Here is a 19,958-nt window from a genome sequence, read left to right on the forward strand (position 1 = left end):
CAAAAAGATACAGGAAAAAATGATGAAGTAGCTGCTAGTACTGATCCTGATCCAAAAACAGGATGGTATCTATTGGCCAAATACCAGTAAATTTTCTGCAGTAATGACATTTTAGTGCTGTGCTCCACCAATGAAAATATGCACAAAGCTAGTTTTCATTAGTTGAGTCAGAATAAAATCATGCTTGACTTGTGGCTTGTAGATAGAGATGCTGAATAACCAGTGGTTTGGTACCAGTTCACCTTATGCTTTTGTGGTTTCAGTTTAATGAAATCGGTGGGGTGTACCCACTTATATAAAAAATATCTCGTATGAGATCTCATAACTGTATATTTTTTTTCAAATATTATATAATTGTAACTAAGATAATATCAGGATTTTTAAATACAAGGATGTATATATATGTAAGAATATTATATATTATTAATGCTGAGCGATCGCAACCTAAAATATACCCAAGGATACATGTGTAATTTTTTTGAATATAAATATTATAAATATGCATATTCATATCGCTGTACTTTCTCATAATTTTTTTTGTAATTTATCCTCACATCTTTTTCCAAAAAAAATAAATTATATTTATTTCACTCATAACTATTGCGAAATTTAAAAAAAAAAAAAGTTGAAGTTTTTGTAGTTGTGAAATAATGAGTTTTCAGTACATAAAAAAGATTTTAGACGGTCGTTATTTTTTTTTATAATTGACACCTGTAGTGTCAAACGATCATTATTGATTAAATCAGATTGCAGTTATTTGATAAAAAAATTATTAACAAGGTTATTACTGTAATTTTTACTCAAAGAAGTTGATTACTGTAACTAACTAATTATACATTTTATAATAATAATATCTAGCGAGAATCAAAATTAACTAAATTGAAAATATTATCTTCTCTCATCCTATTTATAATCTCCAAAAAGCTGTAACACATAATTATATTATTTTTTCCAATATTAATTATTAGTTTATCGGATGGTAAAAAAAAATTTGAAAATTTTCTTTAGTAAATTGTGGTGTGATCGACCAAATCTCACACGAACATCTCCATCTCATTTGCAAAAAAACTGTAAATATTAATGTGATAATTACAATTTCAATTGTAGAGATGTGGATCTCTTGCTACCAGCAATTTGTGAAGTCTCACATTTAACTTTTCCAATTGGTATTATTAACATCACCATTCTTGCAATTCTAAAAATCAATTCATTTTTATCACTTCTGCGAAATTGAAATTGCAGAATAGAAACATTCTAAAATAATGTGAATAAATTATTAAAGTGTTTATGTGACAAGTAAATTCAAATTTTACAATTGCTGAAGACTTGGAAAACAATAATCCGTAAATGTGAAAAATTGGTGAGCAAAACGGTGCAGCGTTGGAATGTTATGCCACGTGTCCAGAATGAAAATACTCGGATCTGCTTAGTTTACCTTTCCACAGAGATGATTTGTTTCGAACTTTCGATAAAAGGAACGGGTGAATATATTAACAGATCAGTATTCATTTCACACAGCGCACTATCCACAGAGAAAAAATGAAACAGCATATGACTGGTGCGCTGCTTGAAGTCAAACTAGGTCTCTTAATATATTTACCTAAACGAACGGCTACTCGGCACCCTTCCCATTGTTAGTTGTTTATAGGCGTCTTTTCATTTCACGCTCTCTCTCTTTCTCTCTCTCGAATGTTTGTTTGTGTGTTTGTGGGATTGTGTTTAAACTGCTTGACAAAATGCCGCACTGGGCGAGGATGCGTTACTACTGCTTGATAAAATGCTCTATTCTATGGATTTTGACAACAACTGTGTCTCAGGCGACCAATGGATACTTACCAGGTCAATCATCCAATAACTAATGGAACACTTTCATTGTGCTTTTTAATGAAACCATGAACAGTGTCAGTGTGTGTCGGTGTGACAGTTCGTTTCATTAAGGTCTTTAGTTACATAATTGAAAGCATCGATAATAAACCTATTCTTATTTCCATAGTTGAAGTATTACATGTGCTTGAGTTCACTGTAGGCAGTTTATGGACCACCATGGTTTCCATGCTCAGAGGAATTGCATCTCAAACTGATGGACCAAGATTATGGCTGGTACAGGGTAGTACAGGGTACTTTTTTTTGGCGGCAGCTAATTAAATTAAAATCCATATTTCATTGGAGCACACAATACCAGATAGGAAATGGGGCATCAATTTCTTTCTGGTACGACAACTGGAATGGCAAACCGTTGAGAAGCATGAAAGACGGGCAGCCAAGGCCGGTTCTCCAGGCTATTTCGCTATGTGATGCGGCTGATATTTTACATGACTTATTACAAGGTGTAGAAGGTGGTGCGAGTGTGACATTTACTGAACAAGACGATTCATTAATCTGGCGCTGGTCAAGCAATGGGATTTACTCGGCCTCATCTATTTATCGGATAATGATCACTTCAGGTCTGATAAAAGATAGGTGCAGTGTAATTTGGAAATATCCTACTCCAATCAAGATCAATATTTTCACATTTCTCCTACTCAAAAATAGGCTTCTCACAAGATATTGGAGAGGAGGGGGATGCAATGTGAGATGAGGTGTATGCTTAGTGAAACATGTAATTTGGAGACAGCGCATCACCTCTTCTTTACATGCACGTATGCATGACGAATTTGGGTTGCCCTTGATCCGCACACCCCCAACTTTGCTGCATTTGATACGTTGGAGGATATATGGTACAGTTTTGAGATGAAAGCAGCTAGATGTACTCAAGAGGTAAGAGCTAGAAGAAGGGCAGTTTACATGGCAGGAGTGTTGTATCTATGGAGGCAGCGAAATGACAGGATATTTAGGGAGAATACAATACCACCAGAGGTGCTGGGCATGAGGATAAGAGAGGAGGCCAACCTATGGAAGCAATATTGTGGAGACAGGAAAGGAAGAGAAGGCATAGGTTAGTAACATGGATGAATTTTTGTGTGTTTAGTAGTGTAGGTGACATGCATGTTTTTGTATGGTTGAATGGCTTGTAATAAGTATTAGGTAGTCTCTACCTAGTTTATAAAAAAAACAAACGATTTAAAGAACGAGTATCCTCTTAGGTATTGGACGGTGAAGTCACTACTAAATTTACTGTTTCAAAACAACTTAAAGAGACATTTCTTTCGCAAATTGGAAAATAATTACGCTTGTAATTATCTGATACGTACATACTGTTGTACTCGATTTTAAGGTTGTGAATCTGTGCAATATATACGTAGATAACACCTGACTTTTTCTTAAAATTAAACCTAAATATATCGAAGCTTTATAATGGAATTTAGGAAAATTTGAAGTATCTTTCAACCACAACCAATGCATACTTTTATTTATTAGCTGTCGATCCCTAATTTATTGACTCATATATTGTAGTAATAATTCTCCTTTTATGTTACATATCTACAAGAATATATTTTAAGTAAAAAAAAATGATTATTTTCTAAGCTGATATAAATTGTTATTTCTAAAAATATCAATATTATTGAGAAAGTATTCACAAAAGTATTGATGCTCTTAAGAAATTGTACATCGCGAATAAAACATATTCGTGTAGTTTGTAAGAGACTTCTATTTTGACTAAGAAAAGTAAAACAAGCAAGCATGCATTCAAATATTAATGCATATTGCATTCATTACATGGTAACTGATAACAACAACAACAACAACCAAGTTTTTAGTTCCAAACAAGTTGGGATACACTAAAAATAAATTAAATCCAATCAGAATCACACACGGTAACTGAAATGAGAAAAAAAAATGAAGAACTTTAAAATAGGAGTGTATCAAATATAAATTTATTATGGAGATCAGACCTTCATCTTTATAAATATTAAAATTTGAAAGATTAGATCTTCTTTTTTGTCTCACAAATAAAAACATATAATTATTCCATGAATGTAGTGATATCAGCATAATCCTCAGGCAAATGAGGTAACAGCCAATTAGCAAAAAATCCCTCTCGTCTTCTCGGATTGTGACCCATGTCATTGCACAACTGATCATTGAACCACATGTGAAGCGCATTGATGCATGACTGATGGAAATAGTCACCGGAGTATCTTCTCATGAACCTCTCCAATTCAAGCACATCATTCTCCATTGAACTTATACTAGGCAATTCGAATTGTCCTTGGAGAAAATGGATTAACCATTTAGAAGTGAGCTCTGATGTGAATAGATTGGAAACGCTTTGGGAATAACCGATTATTGCTAGTTGAGGAATTCTTGGGTGAATGCATTGCCTATCATATATTCCAAAATTATAATTAGGGGTAGAATTAAAAAATTGTGATTGAGATTGAACAAGTTACTGTAGTATATATAATCTTATTTGATAAGGAAAACTAAAAAAATACAAGTACTTATAAACATTATAAAATATAAATTAGGATTAAATTACTCATTTTTAATTTATAGGGATGAATTAGCCACAATAATTAATATTTAGATTCAGGGTTCAAAATAGCTAGTTATAACTGCACAATAGCTGAGCTATAACTTTTTTAGACCTTAAAAGCTATAGCGCCATTAGCCGCTTTTCTTTTATCAGGGTTCTAAATAGTTAGTTATAGTTTTTTCATAGCTTAAAAACAATTAATGACGCGATAACTGCTATTAAGAATCTTGCTCAGATCCCTTCCGCCTTGACTATAATGTCATTTATATAGCCAAAAAGAAAGAGGAAAAAATTATGTACTTGAAGATAATACAACAAGTTTGAGTTGGGCTGTTTTGTGAAGTGAAGGCCATATTTTACTTCATGCCTTCATCTCCATTTTGAAAGTTCAAATAGTTGATCTGAACCGTTCAACATAATCTTCATATTAAAATGTGTTTGGACACCAAATTTTATATTTTTTAGGGTTGTTTTACTAATTTTCTTTAGATAGGTAGAAAATCCGTTGATTTAGAATATTATGGACTATATATATTTAAAAATAAATGATTTTCAACCTACATAAACAAATAGTAAAAAAATTCTAAAAAAAAATGTAAACTTTGATATCTAAGGACATTTCAATGACTTGAGATATTGTTCATTAGAAGTTAGAACCATTCAAATATACTTAGATATAGCAAAATTTAGCGTACAAATAAAAGCTGGATTGTAACATAAATTACCAAAATTTATTGATTTTCCAATTTTTCTTATTTATATATGTTATGGAAAATAGTTCGGGTAAGACATCAACGAAAATTTGTTTGAACTGTTATTTTTTTTTCTGTACCAAAACAAGTCACCAAAATGTGCCGGACGATATAAATTTTTCTCTTTTATTTTGAGGAAATTAAAAAGATATAAATTTGTGTAGTTCAAGTTGTAGTTTGAAAATTACAATAATTACACTTGCAACTTGCATACTCCAATTCATTGTTCCAAAAATTAGAAATATAAATATGAACAACGCTTCTTTTACTAACCTGTAGAGAGGAACAATAGATGATTCCGGCCCAGCCATAGCATCCTGAAAAAATGGTGACGTGAATATACCTCTGAGCTTCAGATCACCTCGATATCCGGTTGCAAAGATCACTATATCACTTCTTACAGGTAAATTCTCTCCTTCAAGAATCACACCATCCTGGAAAAAGCGAAAAGCTCTTGCTTGCTTCAGAATTATGCTACCTTCGTTCACTTTATTGTAAAAATTCTCCGGCAGAATTGTGATCAAGCATGAAGCCACTGCCTGAAAGAAGCTATAGTCTGGCACCATTTCATGTTCCTCCATTGGTATAACAGACTTGTAATAACACCCACAAAATTTTGAGAACATCCACCTCAACAACCACCTCTATAATAAAAAATGTAAATAATAAGTTAGGAGATTTCATATAGGAGCTGTCATTTCATCATATGATCTGCATAGACATGAAAACGAAAACCTACTTGTCAGAACAGCATACCAGACATGTTCTGTTTGCTTACCATGCATGATAACTTCAATTTTTTATCATTTTTCTTGGCTTTATTTCCTGTATTGAATATGCGCACTGATGCGGTTCCTAACTCAAACATAAAGTTAATCAACTTTGAAAGGCCAATCCCCAGATACAAACCATTTTGGTCTGGTGCAAATCAAGCCATCATGTAACTGAAGGTGTTAGATAAAAGTGCATTAATTACCAGAGGTGCTAAAACGGTAGCCAACAACCAAAGCAAGAATCCTTCTCCAGGTTTGTGAACAAGGAACTCCGAAAGTCGATTAAGATATAAGAACCCAATCCATGGATAGATTTCTGGTATAATCCAATGCTTTGTTCTGACAACCATTGTGCATGGAAATCTGGAACCTAATAAAAACCACAATATCTATGAAAAATTATAATAATTGCATTTTTTTTGCTCATAAAAGTCCATAGGCTCATGAGATGTAATAATTGGCTTGCTCAAGCATCAAGCTTTTAGGAAGGCTAAAGATCGATGTGCCAGAGGATGATTGCCTTCTGATGTCACTATAGAAAGTGGAAGCTGCATCCACAATATATACTATATCTGTGTGTATGCAAAAAAATTGATAAATTCAAAATGATTCCTTTACCATTCACGATAGAGCATTCATTAGCAATATCAACCGCTGATTTCTGGAAACCAACGACTGTGACGAGTTTATCCCTGATGAACTCTTTCGCCTCTGCATTGTCCATGTTAGAGTAATCCATGGCATGGATCACCATTCCTCCAAAAACATCGGTTCCCTGTCCTTCTGGAAATGTTGGGATGTTAGGGGTTCCACTGAACCGGCCAATTGCGAGGATCACAAAATCCATCTCATATGTCTGGAATCAGAAAGTTCATTTTTTTTAAACAATGGTTGAGAGCATTTATTTCACTGACAATAATTAAGTAGCTGGAGATTACACCGTTAGTATTAATTCTCCCATGCAAATTTGTACCTAGAATCCTCAGAAATATTTGTGGGCCCAAAACTCTTGGCCTGCTGTACAAAATTGAGATACCTGATTTTCCAAAGGGAAGGTTCATTTCTGATATGCATTCTAAGCATCAAAGCATTTTTTTACAGTATTCACAAAATTGGCCTTGGAAATTTATGCGAGTTTAAGACTTTAAGTACTGTCACGTCTAACACAAAATTTAATTGTTGTACTGAGGTATCTCCACAAGTTAAATAATTATTACATTAACAACTATATATTATCATGATTACTACCACAATAAGTAGTATTAGCAGCAGCAATGCAATGTTAACTGAGCCTTACTACTAATTATGCCATCATTTATATGTCAAAATTAATTGCACCTGATAGAGTCACTACTGTTTGGAGATGATCAACACATACGTCGATCGAAAGCATTGTTAGTGGCCTTTCAATTTATTATTTAAGATAAAAATTAAGGGAAACAAACATGCATTAATTCTATGAAGTTGTGATCAAGTTTTAGTTGATCAGATTTAAGAGTCAAGTAATTTTAGTTTACAATTATATATTAAAAAGAAAAGAAAATTTGGAAGTTCAAGAAATTGTTTCTTGCGCAATTACGGGTATATGAGTCCTGGACAGTGGGCAGCTCAGATTTTGGTTTAGTTGGTTCTGATCCAGTTGAGATATTTGACTTGAGATTAAAACAAAATAATTATACCAACTGGTATTTTGTTGGTTATGATTCAGTTGAGATTCTTACTAACAATAATGTGTTTTTTTAAGTAAAGATTTGAAGTCAAGTTAAGATCCACATGAGATATTGTTTTTTGCCAAGGCCAAATATTCGATCGCTAATAAATTTAACAATTCAATTAGCAGAAACCAAAGTTATCATGCTAATTTCTAGAGAAGAAAAAGAAAAGACAAAAGGAAGGAAAGGTCGAATGCAAACCTCAATTTTTTTTTGATGTTCAACAGTAATATGCCACTTGCCTTGGCCACAACCAAATGCCTCGCCATTCTTGGCCCAGTACTCCCAAACTGCCATTTCTTCCTCCGTCGATCCGACGTACTTGATGCTCACCACTCTATGCTCAAATTTGATGCACTGCCGTAGCCCGAAGCGGTCCACATATGACCGAAGGTAGTTCATAACCTGTATTTTTAATTTGTTTATATGAACTACAACTGTATATATATTAATCAGTTTAAATTTGTAGAGCAATTTGTTGAACAAGATTAAACCTGAAAATTGTTGGGGTGTGGCTCCATCACATTTTCCGGCCATGGGAAGTCCGAGAACTGGTACGAATCACTAGAAGACTGAAGCTTTGTTGAGGCTGGGGTATGGGCCCACACGCCACCTATGTCAGTGGTGGACTCGAAAACTACCGGCTTGAAGCCCCCATCAAGGGCTTGTTTGCATGCACTAAGGCCGCTCACTCCGGCTCCGATGATACCTACAAGTTTCTTTCCCATATTGAGGATGATAAGATAGCTGGTATGATATGCATGGTGTGCTTAAATAATAATCAGTGTTGCTTGGGGCTTGAATAAGTATAATAAAGAATAGGTAGGATGGAGAAATTTCGTAAGATCAAGTACAAAAGATCTAGTGCCATCTAACAATATTTGATTCCGATCTTAAGATGCTAGAATTCCTATTTTTCATTCAAATCTTATCACTAAAATTTATTTTAGACGAGTGTCCATCCAATTATTGTACCGAATATTTTTTTTCTTTAACTATATGCAGGATTCGTTGCTAGCAGATAATCTAAACTGTTCGACTTTAAAAAACATAAAGATCTTATAGCTTAATTAGATACTTGCAGTTTAGCTATGACTTGAATTTGATAGTGTTTCCTCCAATATTCATCTAATCTGAAAGACCTCATATTGCAATTTAATCGGTTACGTACTCTATTTCTCGTTCTCTCTCTATCTTTTCTCTGACTTATCAGTTTTTATCTCAATTTTCTAATTTACTCTATTCTGACTTGTCGTGTTACTTGAATATAGTACAGGTACAAAAGTTCACAATCCTTAATTGTGGATTTACTCCTCTAAAGCCAATGACAAAACTTGATTATGAGAGCCGGAGGGGGAAACTGACACACTCCAAGGAATTTTTTTTATAAACCATAAATAATTAAATGAATTTTACGGAACCAATACGATGACTTTTTTTTTTAAAAAACCATAAGGACCGTGAGGTTTTCACGGTCTGACAATTCTCCAGACCGTGGGAACCCCACGGTCTCTATTTTTTTTTCGGTTTTTCCCATTCTCTACCGCAAGAGATCCGTAGCAAAAAAAATAAAAAATAAAAAATATAGAGACCATGGGGTTCCCACGGTCTGCCTATATTTTTTCCACTCTCCCTCCAGACCGTGGGGATGGCACGGTCTATACTTTTGTTTGAGGAAATCTCTGATTTGAGTTGAATATAAGAATATTTAAATTTTCTGCTAACCACCACCAATCACAATGTTCCTCGCACCTCTAAATATCCAGAAATTTTAATAGAAAAAATTGTATAAAATTGAAATTTTAAGTTGGCACTTAATTGATGGAAACAGAGTAAAACGTTCCACTTCACATTGATGTACGAGTTGAAAAGATAAATTGCTTTTACTATTATTGTTCAGTAGAATTAAACGGATCTACTTAATTATATATATGGGGTCAATAACTCATCAAAAGTTGGTTAATAAACTTCCGATGTCTATCAAATATTAGGGAATTTAATTTGGCTGTAATTAGGAGAGTTTCTCAATATTTCATGCAAGTATGGCATATACAATGGTGGTTTGCTTACAAACTTTCTGTCTCCGGTTTTTTTTTTTTAACGCATGTCAAATTTCAAGTTAAACTTTTAAAAATATATTGAATGAATTTCAAGATTTAGAAATCACAATTCAAACCAACTTTTATCTGACGGTAACGAGAAAAAAAAAATTCACTGAATATTGTGGGTTGAATTAGTTTTGAACTTAATAAGAACAATTGATTTTTCAAAATTCAACCTAAACTCATCAGTTTTTAAAATAAAAATTTATAAAATAGTGTCGTGCTTTATATCAAAGGATAAAATATTTAAATCCCAGATTTTCAAATCTGGAGGGAGACCGTGGTTTTAGAATTGGTTTGTCATTTTAAAACCATTATGGATTAAAAATAGTCACTGACTTCAGAAATGTACAATGGGCAATAAATATTTTTTTGGATATTTTTGTGGAGAACGAAATTGTTATGTTCAGTGTTTTTGGTTTATTTTTTTCATTTCTTCTCTTCAACTTGTTTAATTTATGAGGTATTATTTGTTTAAATTTGTATAACTAACATATTTTATCTGTAAAAGAATTGGTTTGTCATTTGAAAACCATTATGAATTAAGAATAGTCAATGACTTCAGAAATGTACAATGGGCAATAAATAATTTTTTTGATATTTTTGTGGAGAACCAAATTGTTATGTTCACTGTTTTTGGTTTATTTTTTCATTTCTTCTCCACAACTTGTTTAATTTATGGGTATTATTTGTTTAAATTTGTATAACTAACATATTTTATCTGTAAGAGAATTGGTTTGTCATTTGAAAACCATTATGGATTAAGAATTGTCAATGACTTCATAAATGTGAATTGTCAATGCCTTCAGTTTAATCTCTTTACATGAAAGAACTCATTCCAAATAAGACAGTCAGGTCGAACAGCACATGAACGCTCTATTGCCTCTTAGCCTTTCTCAAGTCAATGTGCATTCTTGATGCGTGGAATACTTGAAATGACAAAGTGATCACCTACGGACAGATAAAGCTTGTTAGTTATAAAAATTTAAGCAAGCATATCTCATAAATTATAGAAGTTATAAAAAAAAACATTGGTTTTAAAAAAAATTGTATATGTATGATGAATAATTTTTGATTGAATGCATATGTATGTTGAATTAATGTTGAATATATTGTTTTTTGTATGTTACATGATCAATATTGTTTTTTGTAGGGAAAATTAATTATTTGTCAAAAAGAAGAAGAGGAAATTAAGCACGAGAAATGCAATGCATCACATCTAGAAAGAAATCTACCAACGTTTACTCTCTTATCTCAGTCTCAAACCCTTTCTTTCTCTATAAACCTCATATTCCAGCCAAGAAGATCGAATAGGCCTTTCGCCATGGCAGGAGAAGAAGAAGAAAAGGAGAAGAAGGGAGGGTATTTTAGTCATTAATTATTTGGAGTGACAAAATTAGAAATTAATGAAGTTTAGAGTGGCATTATTACAATTTCAAATTTTGAGATGGCATTTTTCAAATTTGAAGGTTTTGAAGTGGCAAATAACCAATTTTCCCGTTTTTTGTATGTTATAAATATTCAATATTTTTTAAAATTATGGATGTATAATATTGTATGTTTAATGGTTAGGAAATACGTATGCTAACCCAATATATTGGATAAAAAAAAAATGTATCAGTCATACACGTTTCTTCCATAAAAACAATGTATGAAGGGAAACAAACATATATGGTTTATAAAAACAAACCGTGTATGGCTTCCAAATATCATACACGTTTCCTTGTAAGAATTATGTATATAACTCATGTTATTATACACAATTACTATGACCTTGTATAAATCATCTGTTTTGGCATCTTTGTTTTTTTGGAGATGTGACACGGTGTTCTTGTTGGAACCGTGAATGATAATTCTACATAGACACGGTTCCAAAACCGTGTATAATGTACCAACTTTTTCATGCATGATGCATGCGGATATAGTTACGAAACCATATGTCATTAGCTTTTTAATTAACTGTCTATAGCCTTTTCTTTAGTAGTGCTTGTGATCATGGGCAAATATATTGTTTGGAAAATGATATCATTGACCCATTAGGATGAGATTAAATTAATCCTAATAAATGATGTATCCATTATTATGAAATTTACTTTTTGTTTGTGCTTAATACTATATAGGAACTCTTAATATAATATATACATATATATATATAATATTAGACATGAAAATACATATACGAAGACGTCAGGTTGACCTTAAATTGCTATTTTAATATCCTAGTCGTTGGAGCATATTCAGGTTCTCTAAGGCGTAGAGTAAATGCAATATAGGATTGATCTAGTTATTTTAATATCCAACTCGATCGTCGTAGAATGCTAGTTCAGCCTTGTTATTTACTCTTTACTTGTTTTATTTTTTTTCCTTTCAGTTTTAATAACTCTTCTAATGTTTTTTTTTTCTTTTCTTTTTTCAACTTGTGAATGATAATGAAAGTCAACTAAGATTTATTTTTATAAAAATAAAAATAATTGAGAGAAAAGAACAAAAAATAAATAAAAATAGAATATGCGTGAAATATTCTCTAACATTATATATTGGTTGGTGAAAAAAAAAAGAACATTTCATGTAATCCCCAATGGACATCCATTCCTGGTCAAACAAACATTTCCTGAAGGCCCCAATATAGTAAGATACCCGTAGCTAACATGAGCGTTGGTAAACAAAGAAATTAATATATATATATATATATATATATATATATATAGAGCTAGGCTAATATACAATCGATTGTTCCTGAGGTCCCGTACAACCAAGTTATTTTCCGATTTTTAAAGTCCAAATGATCGATCCAAACCGTTAATCTTGTTCTCCATATTAATATGTGTTTGGAGACCAAATTTTACATTTTTCTGAATTTTTTTACTATTTATTAAGCCACATTGAAATCCGCTAATCCAACGGTGGCTTAACAAAACAGTAAAATCAGAAGCCACCGTTGGATCAGCGATTTTCAAAGTGGCTTAATAAATAGTAAAAAAATTCATAAAAATGTAAAATTTGGTCTCGAAGCACATATTAATATGGAGAACAAATGAACGGTTTGGATCGATCATTTGGACTTTAAAAATTGAAAAATGACTTGGTTGTACGGGACCTCAGAAACAATCGATTGTATATTAGCCTACCTCTATATATATATATATATATATCTAACGTGTACGTGCTTTTTCAGCAAACAACAGCTGACATTTAATAGCGTTGAGACTGGTCTGGCTTTACTTTAAACAAACCAATTACCAAATTAGAAATATAGAATTAAGACGTCTTCAACTATGATTCCGCAAGTATGAAAGAGTACAAATGGATACTCTTCAAAGTCTCTTTTATTTAATAAAAGGAAAAGTATTTTTTTTTTATCAAAACCTTCACTCCAAAGAATATAATCAAATGGAACAGACTGAATGATTCAAAAACTAACCGATAGATCACCGCACATCCCAAAATGCCATCAAGTACTTGTAGAATTTGGACATTCAACTTGAACTATTAATTCTTGGGAGAATTTCATATATACCACTCAAAAATTGAAATTACATATTTACCATTCAAATTTTTGTAATTACAAATTTACCATCTAAAAATCTAATAACTCACATATTTACCCAATATAACTTTACTATATATCAAATATACCCAAAACTCATATTATTTATGTTTAATTTATTTAAAACTATAATCAATTAAGGATTAACTTAGAATCCTCTCATTCTTTCCTTAGAACCGTTCTCAAACATATATTCCAAACTGAACCAGTAACAAAACACAAATTCTCAAACTCAGTTACTACTTTGATAACAGATTGCGATATCAACGTCGAATTTAGTATGAGTTATTTTGTTGGAAAAGTTAGATTGGTTTCCTTGTTTTTAGACGATCAAATTGGAGTTGGAATCCTTATATCCGAGTCTGCTGCTCTTTATCTCTGAATTTAAGCGGGAGAAAAGATATGAGGAGAAGTTTAAGCGAAAATGAAAAATATCATAAAAGACGCAAGGGAAATTTGTGCGTAAAAGAGGAAGGGGCACAAAAGAAAAAAAGAGTAAATAACTTATTAATTATATTTTATATAATCTTAAACTTCATTAATATCATTTTTTTTATTAATTGGGTAAATATGTGAGTTATTAGATTTTGGATGGTAAATATGTAATTATAAAAATTTGGATGGTAAATACGTAATTTCATAGTTTTTGAGTGGTATATATGAAATTCTCCCTTAATTTCGATTATATAAGGATGTTAATAAGAGATGTAAATCTCAGATATTTGTTGAACTTATTACTACATATATGTACATAATTAAAAGAGGGATATTGTTTTTCATTTCTACGACGTATCAAATTAAGATCTTCACAAATTAACAAAGCAGGGTTTTTAATTCATTTAAAAAATCTACCCTTTTATTAGATAGAACAAGATCATACACAACTAAAAAAAAAAAACACTCAAACACAATCCATGTATTAACAAATGATAATTTGCTGCCATCAATATATACCTAACAATTGAGAAAAATTAACAATTGGTATAATTGTGCTCTCAAAAAAGCAACATAAAACATGTATGCAAGGACTGGTCATACTGGCAACAACAGCACTGATCAGTGCTGCCTACGTAGGCCTTCATTAATTGGGGGTCAAGTTTGACTATCTTTTAGATAAAAACTTGTGAACTCAAACACATGGATGTAGTACTTCAACTATGGATATAATACGTTTATTATTGCTTTCACATATGTAACCAAAGACTTAAGAAACAAACTGTCACACACACTGCAACGAACTGTTGACGCATTCATTTAAAAGAACAACGAAAGTGCTTCATTAGTTATGGGATGATCGACTGTTACTGTCAAAATCCATTGTTCGTCTGAGACTGTTACTGTCAAAATCCATAGAAGAGCTCATTTTATCAAGCAGTAGTAGCGTATCCTTGCCCAATGCGACATTTCGTCAAGCATTTTGAACACCCCACAAACACACAAAAATGCGACAGAGAGAGAAACACAGAGAAAGGGCAATGAAAAGGCGCCTAATTAAAAAGTAAAAACCAGTCATATAGGATGCGAGTAGCCGTTCGTTCGGGATCATCGAATGAATTCCCTACGCCCATTTTTTAAAGTTCTAACCGTGTTTTATCTTTGTGCTTCAAGGAGCAAAGGTAAATTTGAAATTTGAAATATACATGTCAATATAAGTATAAATCTATTTTATTTTATTTTTGAAAAAAAGATGTGAGTATAAATTACAAAAAATGATTTGAAAGTGTAGGGATAATGAATAAGCATATTTATAATATTTATATTCAAAATCAATCCATCAATATAATATTCCTTACACATATAACAATATCATTGCTGTGTATTTCAGAAATCCTAAGTTTACAGTTGTTACAATTATAAAATCTACGAAAGGCAGAGATGAGATCTCATACGAGACACTATAGCCATATCTATCTATCTATCTATCTATCTAATTCATTTACAATTTTGGCTAGAGTGTGACTGACATATGGGTCCCACTTGTCAGTAGGCAAGTAGACAATTAAAGACCGGCTTCGGCATTAATTATCCTTCTAATTCTAAATTTGTGTGGGCTTGAAAGCCTTTTAATTCTGTCTACATTTCTCATTCATTGCACATAAGCCCCAAAAAAGGTAGCACAGCCCAAAAGGTGTAAATCCAACTATTCTTTTCTGGGCCAACTTATAATTTTTTTATCTTATAAGCCCATCGACTGCATGATTGAAACCGTTAATTTTTTTTAAAATTGGCAAATTCAGATTAGCAACTAGGAAACCTTATCTCTGTTTTTTTTTTTTTTTCCTTATTTGCAACCCATCTATTTTCTCTCACCACCTTAAATGTGAATAATACCCTTAACAAATAATTAACAAAAAGCAATTCTACATGTCCGGAGCCAATTTTAAATGATTAGAGGATCTACCAAAATTTTCATTATATCCAAAAATAATATGAAATTTTCCAAACCTACACCCTATTTGAGAAAAAAATTGGAATCTGCTCAATTCGTAAAATTATTTTGTGGATCCAGAATTCTGCTCAAAGGTAATTTCTGGATCTAGCAAACAATTTTGTAGATCTAAAGAATCAAAACCATTTGAAAATAGTATTTCTTGGAAAATCATCCGATTTTTTCACTCATTCGATTTCTTGCCTCCAGAACAAAATTACATTGTTTTGGAATTCAATCCAATATATCCGACTAATTTTGTATTTGGATTTGGAGAAATTATGCGACTGACTTGGTGTATGCGGGTTGTACTGTTTTGTTTTGTTTGTGATGATATTGAACGTTTCGGATTTTCTAAGTTTTAGTCAGTTATCTTGTAATACTCAGAGCTAGTCTATAATTATTTGTGACGTCGTCACAAGTAACTTTTTTTTTTTTTTTTTTTTTGGGTGCAGAGTAGACGAGCCGATATTTTATTAATATTTAAAGTTAATTATAAAATAATAAATATACCCACTTTATCTAGGCTTTCATAAATATGCTCAGACCGGCTATTAAATGATTGGTTGAGAACTAAAATGTGAACCGGTCGTTAAAATGGCCGGTTGGGAATTCCTTTTTTGTTTTTATAAAAAATTATGATTTATCTATTTTTTTTGTAGTGAAATATTAGAAATATTTTTTATATTTCTTTGAAAATAGATAGAATGCTATATAATTTGATTTATTACAAGGGCTGCAACAAATAATTCAGATTAATATTTTCCAACCCGGATTTTTCGCGGTTGTAAAAAAAATTAAAATATGTCTTTGTGTGTTATTGGGAAAAAAAATAAAAATGTTTTGAATCTGAATTATTGATCCTAGTTCAAAATTCACTTCTAAGTAAATACAAAAAAAAATTGTAATTAACTATTTCAGCAATGGAATGGGTTTTCAAGCCTCTTTTAAAAAAAAAGTAAATACATAAAATATTGTGATCCTTTTATTTTTTAAAAAAAACTTTGACATAACTCTGACAAAGATATCAAATAACTTAAAGTTTTTGTGTTTTTTCAAAATAGAAGGATCACAATATTTTCTGTATTTATCTACAAGTGACTTTTGACTGGAATCAATAACTCAAATTCAGAATATTTTTATTTTTTCAATAACACAAAAATAAATATTTTAATAGTGAATATAAGTTGATCATTACGCCAGAGTGGCAGTTCATTCAATTAAATAGAAAGTGTTCAAGAGTAGAACTAGGGTGTTCTTAAGTTTACCAAATTGGTTGCTGAACTCAAGTCTAAAACCTATCAAATTGTTTTCAAATAATGAATCCGAACTGTTGAATCCACATACCTTATGTGAAAATTTTAAACATTCGAATTAATTTAATTTAAAGTTGAGCGGTCAAAATTAGAAGATTTATAAATTAATTTTAATGCATTTATTTTTTGAATGTCTTTTGACCACTTGACTTCATACACAATTAATTCTAAATATTAAAATTTTCACATATAGACTCATCACTCGTAAGGTAAAGGAATTTCAACGGTTCAGATTCGTTATTTGAAACTAATTCGATAGATTTTAGAGTTGAGTTCCTTGGTGAACTTAAGAACACCCTAGTTCTACTCGAGTATTCAATCTATAACAGTGAATATAGGTTGTGAACTGTTGGATTCGCATCAAAACTTTAGCTGAAAAGTAAGAAAGAAAATCCTATAAGTTACTATAACTAAGTTGTTATGTCCCTATTGAAAATTAGCTGCTAATTAAACTTCATTCCTCATTTCCGGGCAAGGAATAAGAAGAAATAAGAGAAGGGGATATTTGTCATTTTTACTTTTAAAATAATTAAATAAAAAATTAAATTAATAAAAAAGGATAGAAGAAAGGATGTTAAGTTTTAATGAGATATTGGATATTATAGTGTTTTGATGAGAATATTGGCTATTTTGAAAACTTGTATAGGTACACTGAAAATTTAGAATTGATTGTTAATTAAAAAAACCATCAATTGATTATACTTAATTAACAAAGTGTCAATTAAAAACGAAGTAAATAGTTACTTTATTAGTTTCTTTTATGAATTGTGGGCACATAATGTTCCAAATAATTTTTGTTTCTCAGTTTTCTGCTGCTTTGAGTCCCTCTCAATTGAGAACAGAGTATGTTTGATGGACATCAGATTTATTTATCTGATAAGTTTCATGACAATTTAATTTGCTTTAAAATTCGTGCACATAAAAATTAATATGTAAGCACATGAATATTTAAACGTAACGTCTTAAAACATATCGGATGTGTAGCTCATATAGGGTGTAAACGGATCAGATATTATTCGATTTTATTCGGATTCGAATCCAGAAAATTATCTAAATTATCCGATCCGTATTCATATCTGAGACTATCCGTATCCGTATCCAAAAAATTATAACTGATACGGATACGATAAGACTTTTAACTATTCATATCTGACCGTTTACACTTTTAAATCACAACAAATGTACTATATGTTCTTAAATTAATTTATTAAATTGCATATAGATATTATATTTTGATGAACAATATAACACTATGACATAATTAGTAACTAATATTTTAATAATATATAATAGATGTTTTGTAACCAACAAACTAACTATGAAAAATATCCATATCCGTTTGATATTCGATCCGTATCCGTAATATTTAATATCCGATCTGTATCCGTATTTGTATCCGAAAAATTATAACAGAGACAAATACGGTAAGACCACTATCGGATCCGTATTCGACCGTTTGCACCCTAAGCTCATTGCACAAGTGGTTACTATTTAAAAATTGAGTTGGACTCGGTTCATAAGCACCTCCTAATTCATTCATCCAGGTCACCGAAGATTACACGGCGCTAAGTTTTTGCTGGACACGGAGTAGCAGTTGATACGTAGACCAATTAAATAAAAGACAGCTAAGAATCAATATTATATATTATATAATAATAATAATGTACATAATTCAAGTAATTTAAGGTTGACCAAAGGAGACGGCGGCATCTTCTTTTATTCTGATTTATTGAGTTATCATATATTACATGCTGAAATATAAGTCGTTATATTCTATAGTGAAATTTATTAGTTAAATCATTTTAATTCCATAATTTAATATAAAAAGGTTAAATATATGTTTGGAATGATATATATAGAGTGAGTCTATGGTACTATGCATATCACGGGTTGTTACCGTGCTACGGCTCTATATTTGAGTTTTAAAATCCTAACGGTCGATCTGAACCGTTCATCTTGTTCTCCATATTAATATGTGATTGGAGACCAAATTTTACATTTTTTGAAATTTTTTTACTATTTTTTTAGATATTTAGAAAATCACTTGATCTGAAAATTCTGGACCATCCAAAAACAGTGATTTTCAATAAATCTAAAAAAACAGTAAAAAATTTCAAAAAATGTAAAATTTGGTCTCCAAACACATATTAATATGGAGAACAAGATGAACGGTTCGGATCGACCGTTATGATTTGAAAACTCGAATATAGAGTCGTAACACAGTGCTAAATCGTAATATGCATAGTACCATAGACTCACTCATATATATATATGGTACATCTTGTAAATTCTTATTGCACTTTTCACTGTGGCTCACAACTTAGTAATTATTCGTATCCCTACTCCACGTGTAAATCCAAATTAGCTTACACTCATCATTACGCATCTACCCAAGTGGGCCCACCACGGAAGTCACTGTACGCAATCGTTCTCGTCCACTCGGAGCGACGATTTTTTCGGGCAAATAATAGAAGCAGGGGTCTTTGAGATTCGTGTCAGGTTATATAACATTGGTGCAGATTAAAACGGAAGGTACTCTACGTCTCTTACTTATCCTGAGATATCTCAAACTTTGCGTGACTTTATGGAAAATCCCAACCGTTAAAGTTCTGCACGAATCTCAAAGCAAACATAATACTGACTCCCTCCATCACCCCCGAATAGGCACCGGACACGTCAGTCGCAAAAGTTGAGATATCTCAGAGGATACGCACTCTCTTACTATTGCGCATTTAATTTCGAGTCCACCTAAAACATAGGGGTCTTGAATATTAGTGCGGATATAATTCACACGAATCTTAAAGCTAATCGGACGGTCAATATGTATTAACTCAAAAGATTCCTTTTTAAGTTAATGCAGAGGATACGAATTCCTTTATTTTCTTCGATTCTCGTCTCTTCGCTTCCGCAC

General features: G+C 31.6%; 1 protein-coding gene across 1 annotated transcript; it reads right to left on the minus strand.

Annotated features, from left to right (window-relative positions):
* Window positions 1-3,904: 3,904 nt before the first annotated feature.
* Window positions 3,905-8,382, minus strand: LOC144545529 (putative flavin-containing monooxygenase 1). The gene is made up of 6 exons (XM_078294094.1): window positions 8,149-8,382; window positions 7,856-8,059; window positions 6,561-6,798; window positions 6,146-6,312; window positions 5,443-5,813; window positions 3,905-4,262 (listed from the first exon to the last, which is right to left on the minus strand). Exons 1-6 carry the CDS (start codon window positions 8,380-8,382, stop codon window positions 3,905-3,907), a joined length of 1,572 nt encoding a protein of 523 aa, XP_078150220.1.
* Between the last annotated feature and the right edge of the window lie 11,576 nt (window positions 8,383-19,958).

This window comes from Carex rostrata, chromosome 28 (assembly GCF_964058835.1).
Source record: "Carex rostrata chromosome 28, lpCarRost1.2, whole genome shotgun sequence".
NCBI lineage: Eukaryota > Viridiplantae > Streptophyta > Magnoliopsida > Poales > Cyperaceae > Carex > Carex rostrata.

Coding starts and splice junctions, on each gene's coding strand:
- LOC144545529 (XM_078294094.1), bottom strand. CDS start 8,382: ATGGGAAAGAAACTTGTAGGTATCATCGGAGCCGGAGTGAGCGGCCTT. Junction 8,060..8,148: donor CACACCCCAACAATTTTCAG/GTTTAATCTTGT, acceptor TTAAAAATACAG/GTTATGAACTACCTTCGGTC. Junction 5,814..6,145: donor CTACCGTTTTAGCACCTCTG/GTAATTAATGCA, acceptor TTTTTATTATAG/AGGTGGTTGTTGAGGTGGAT.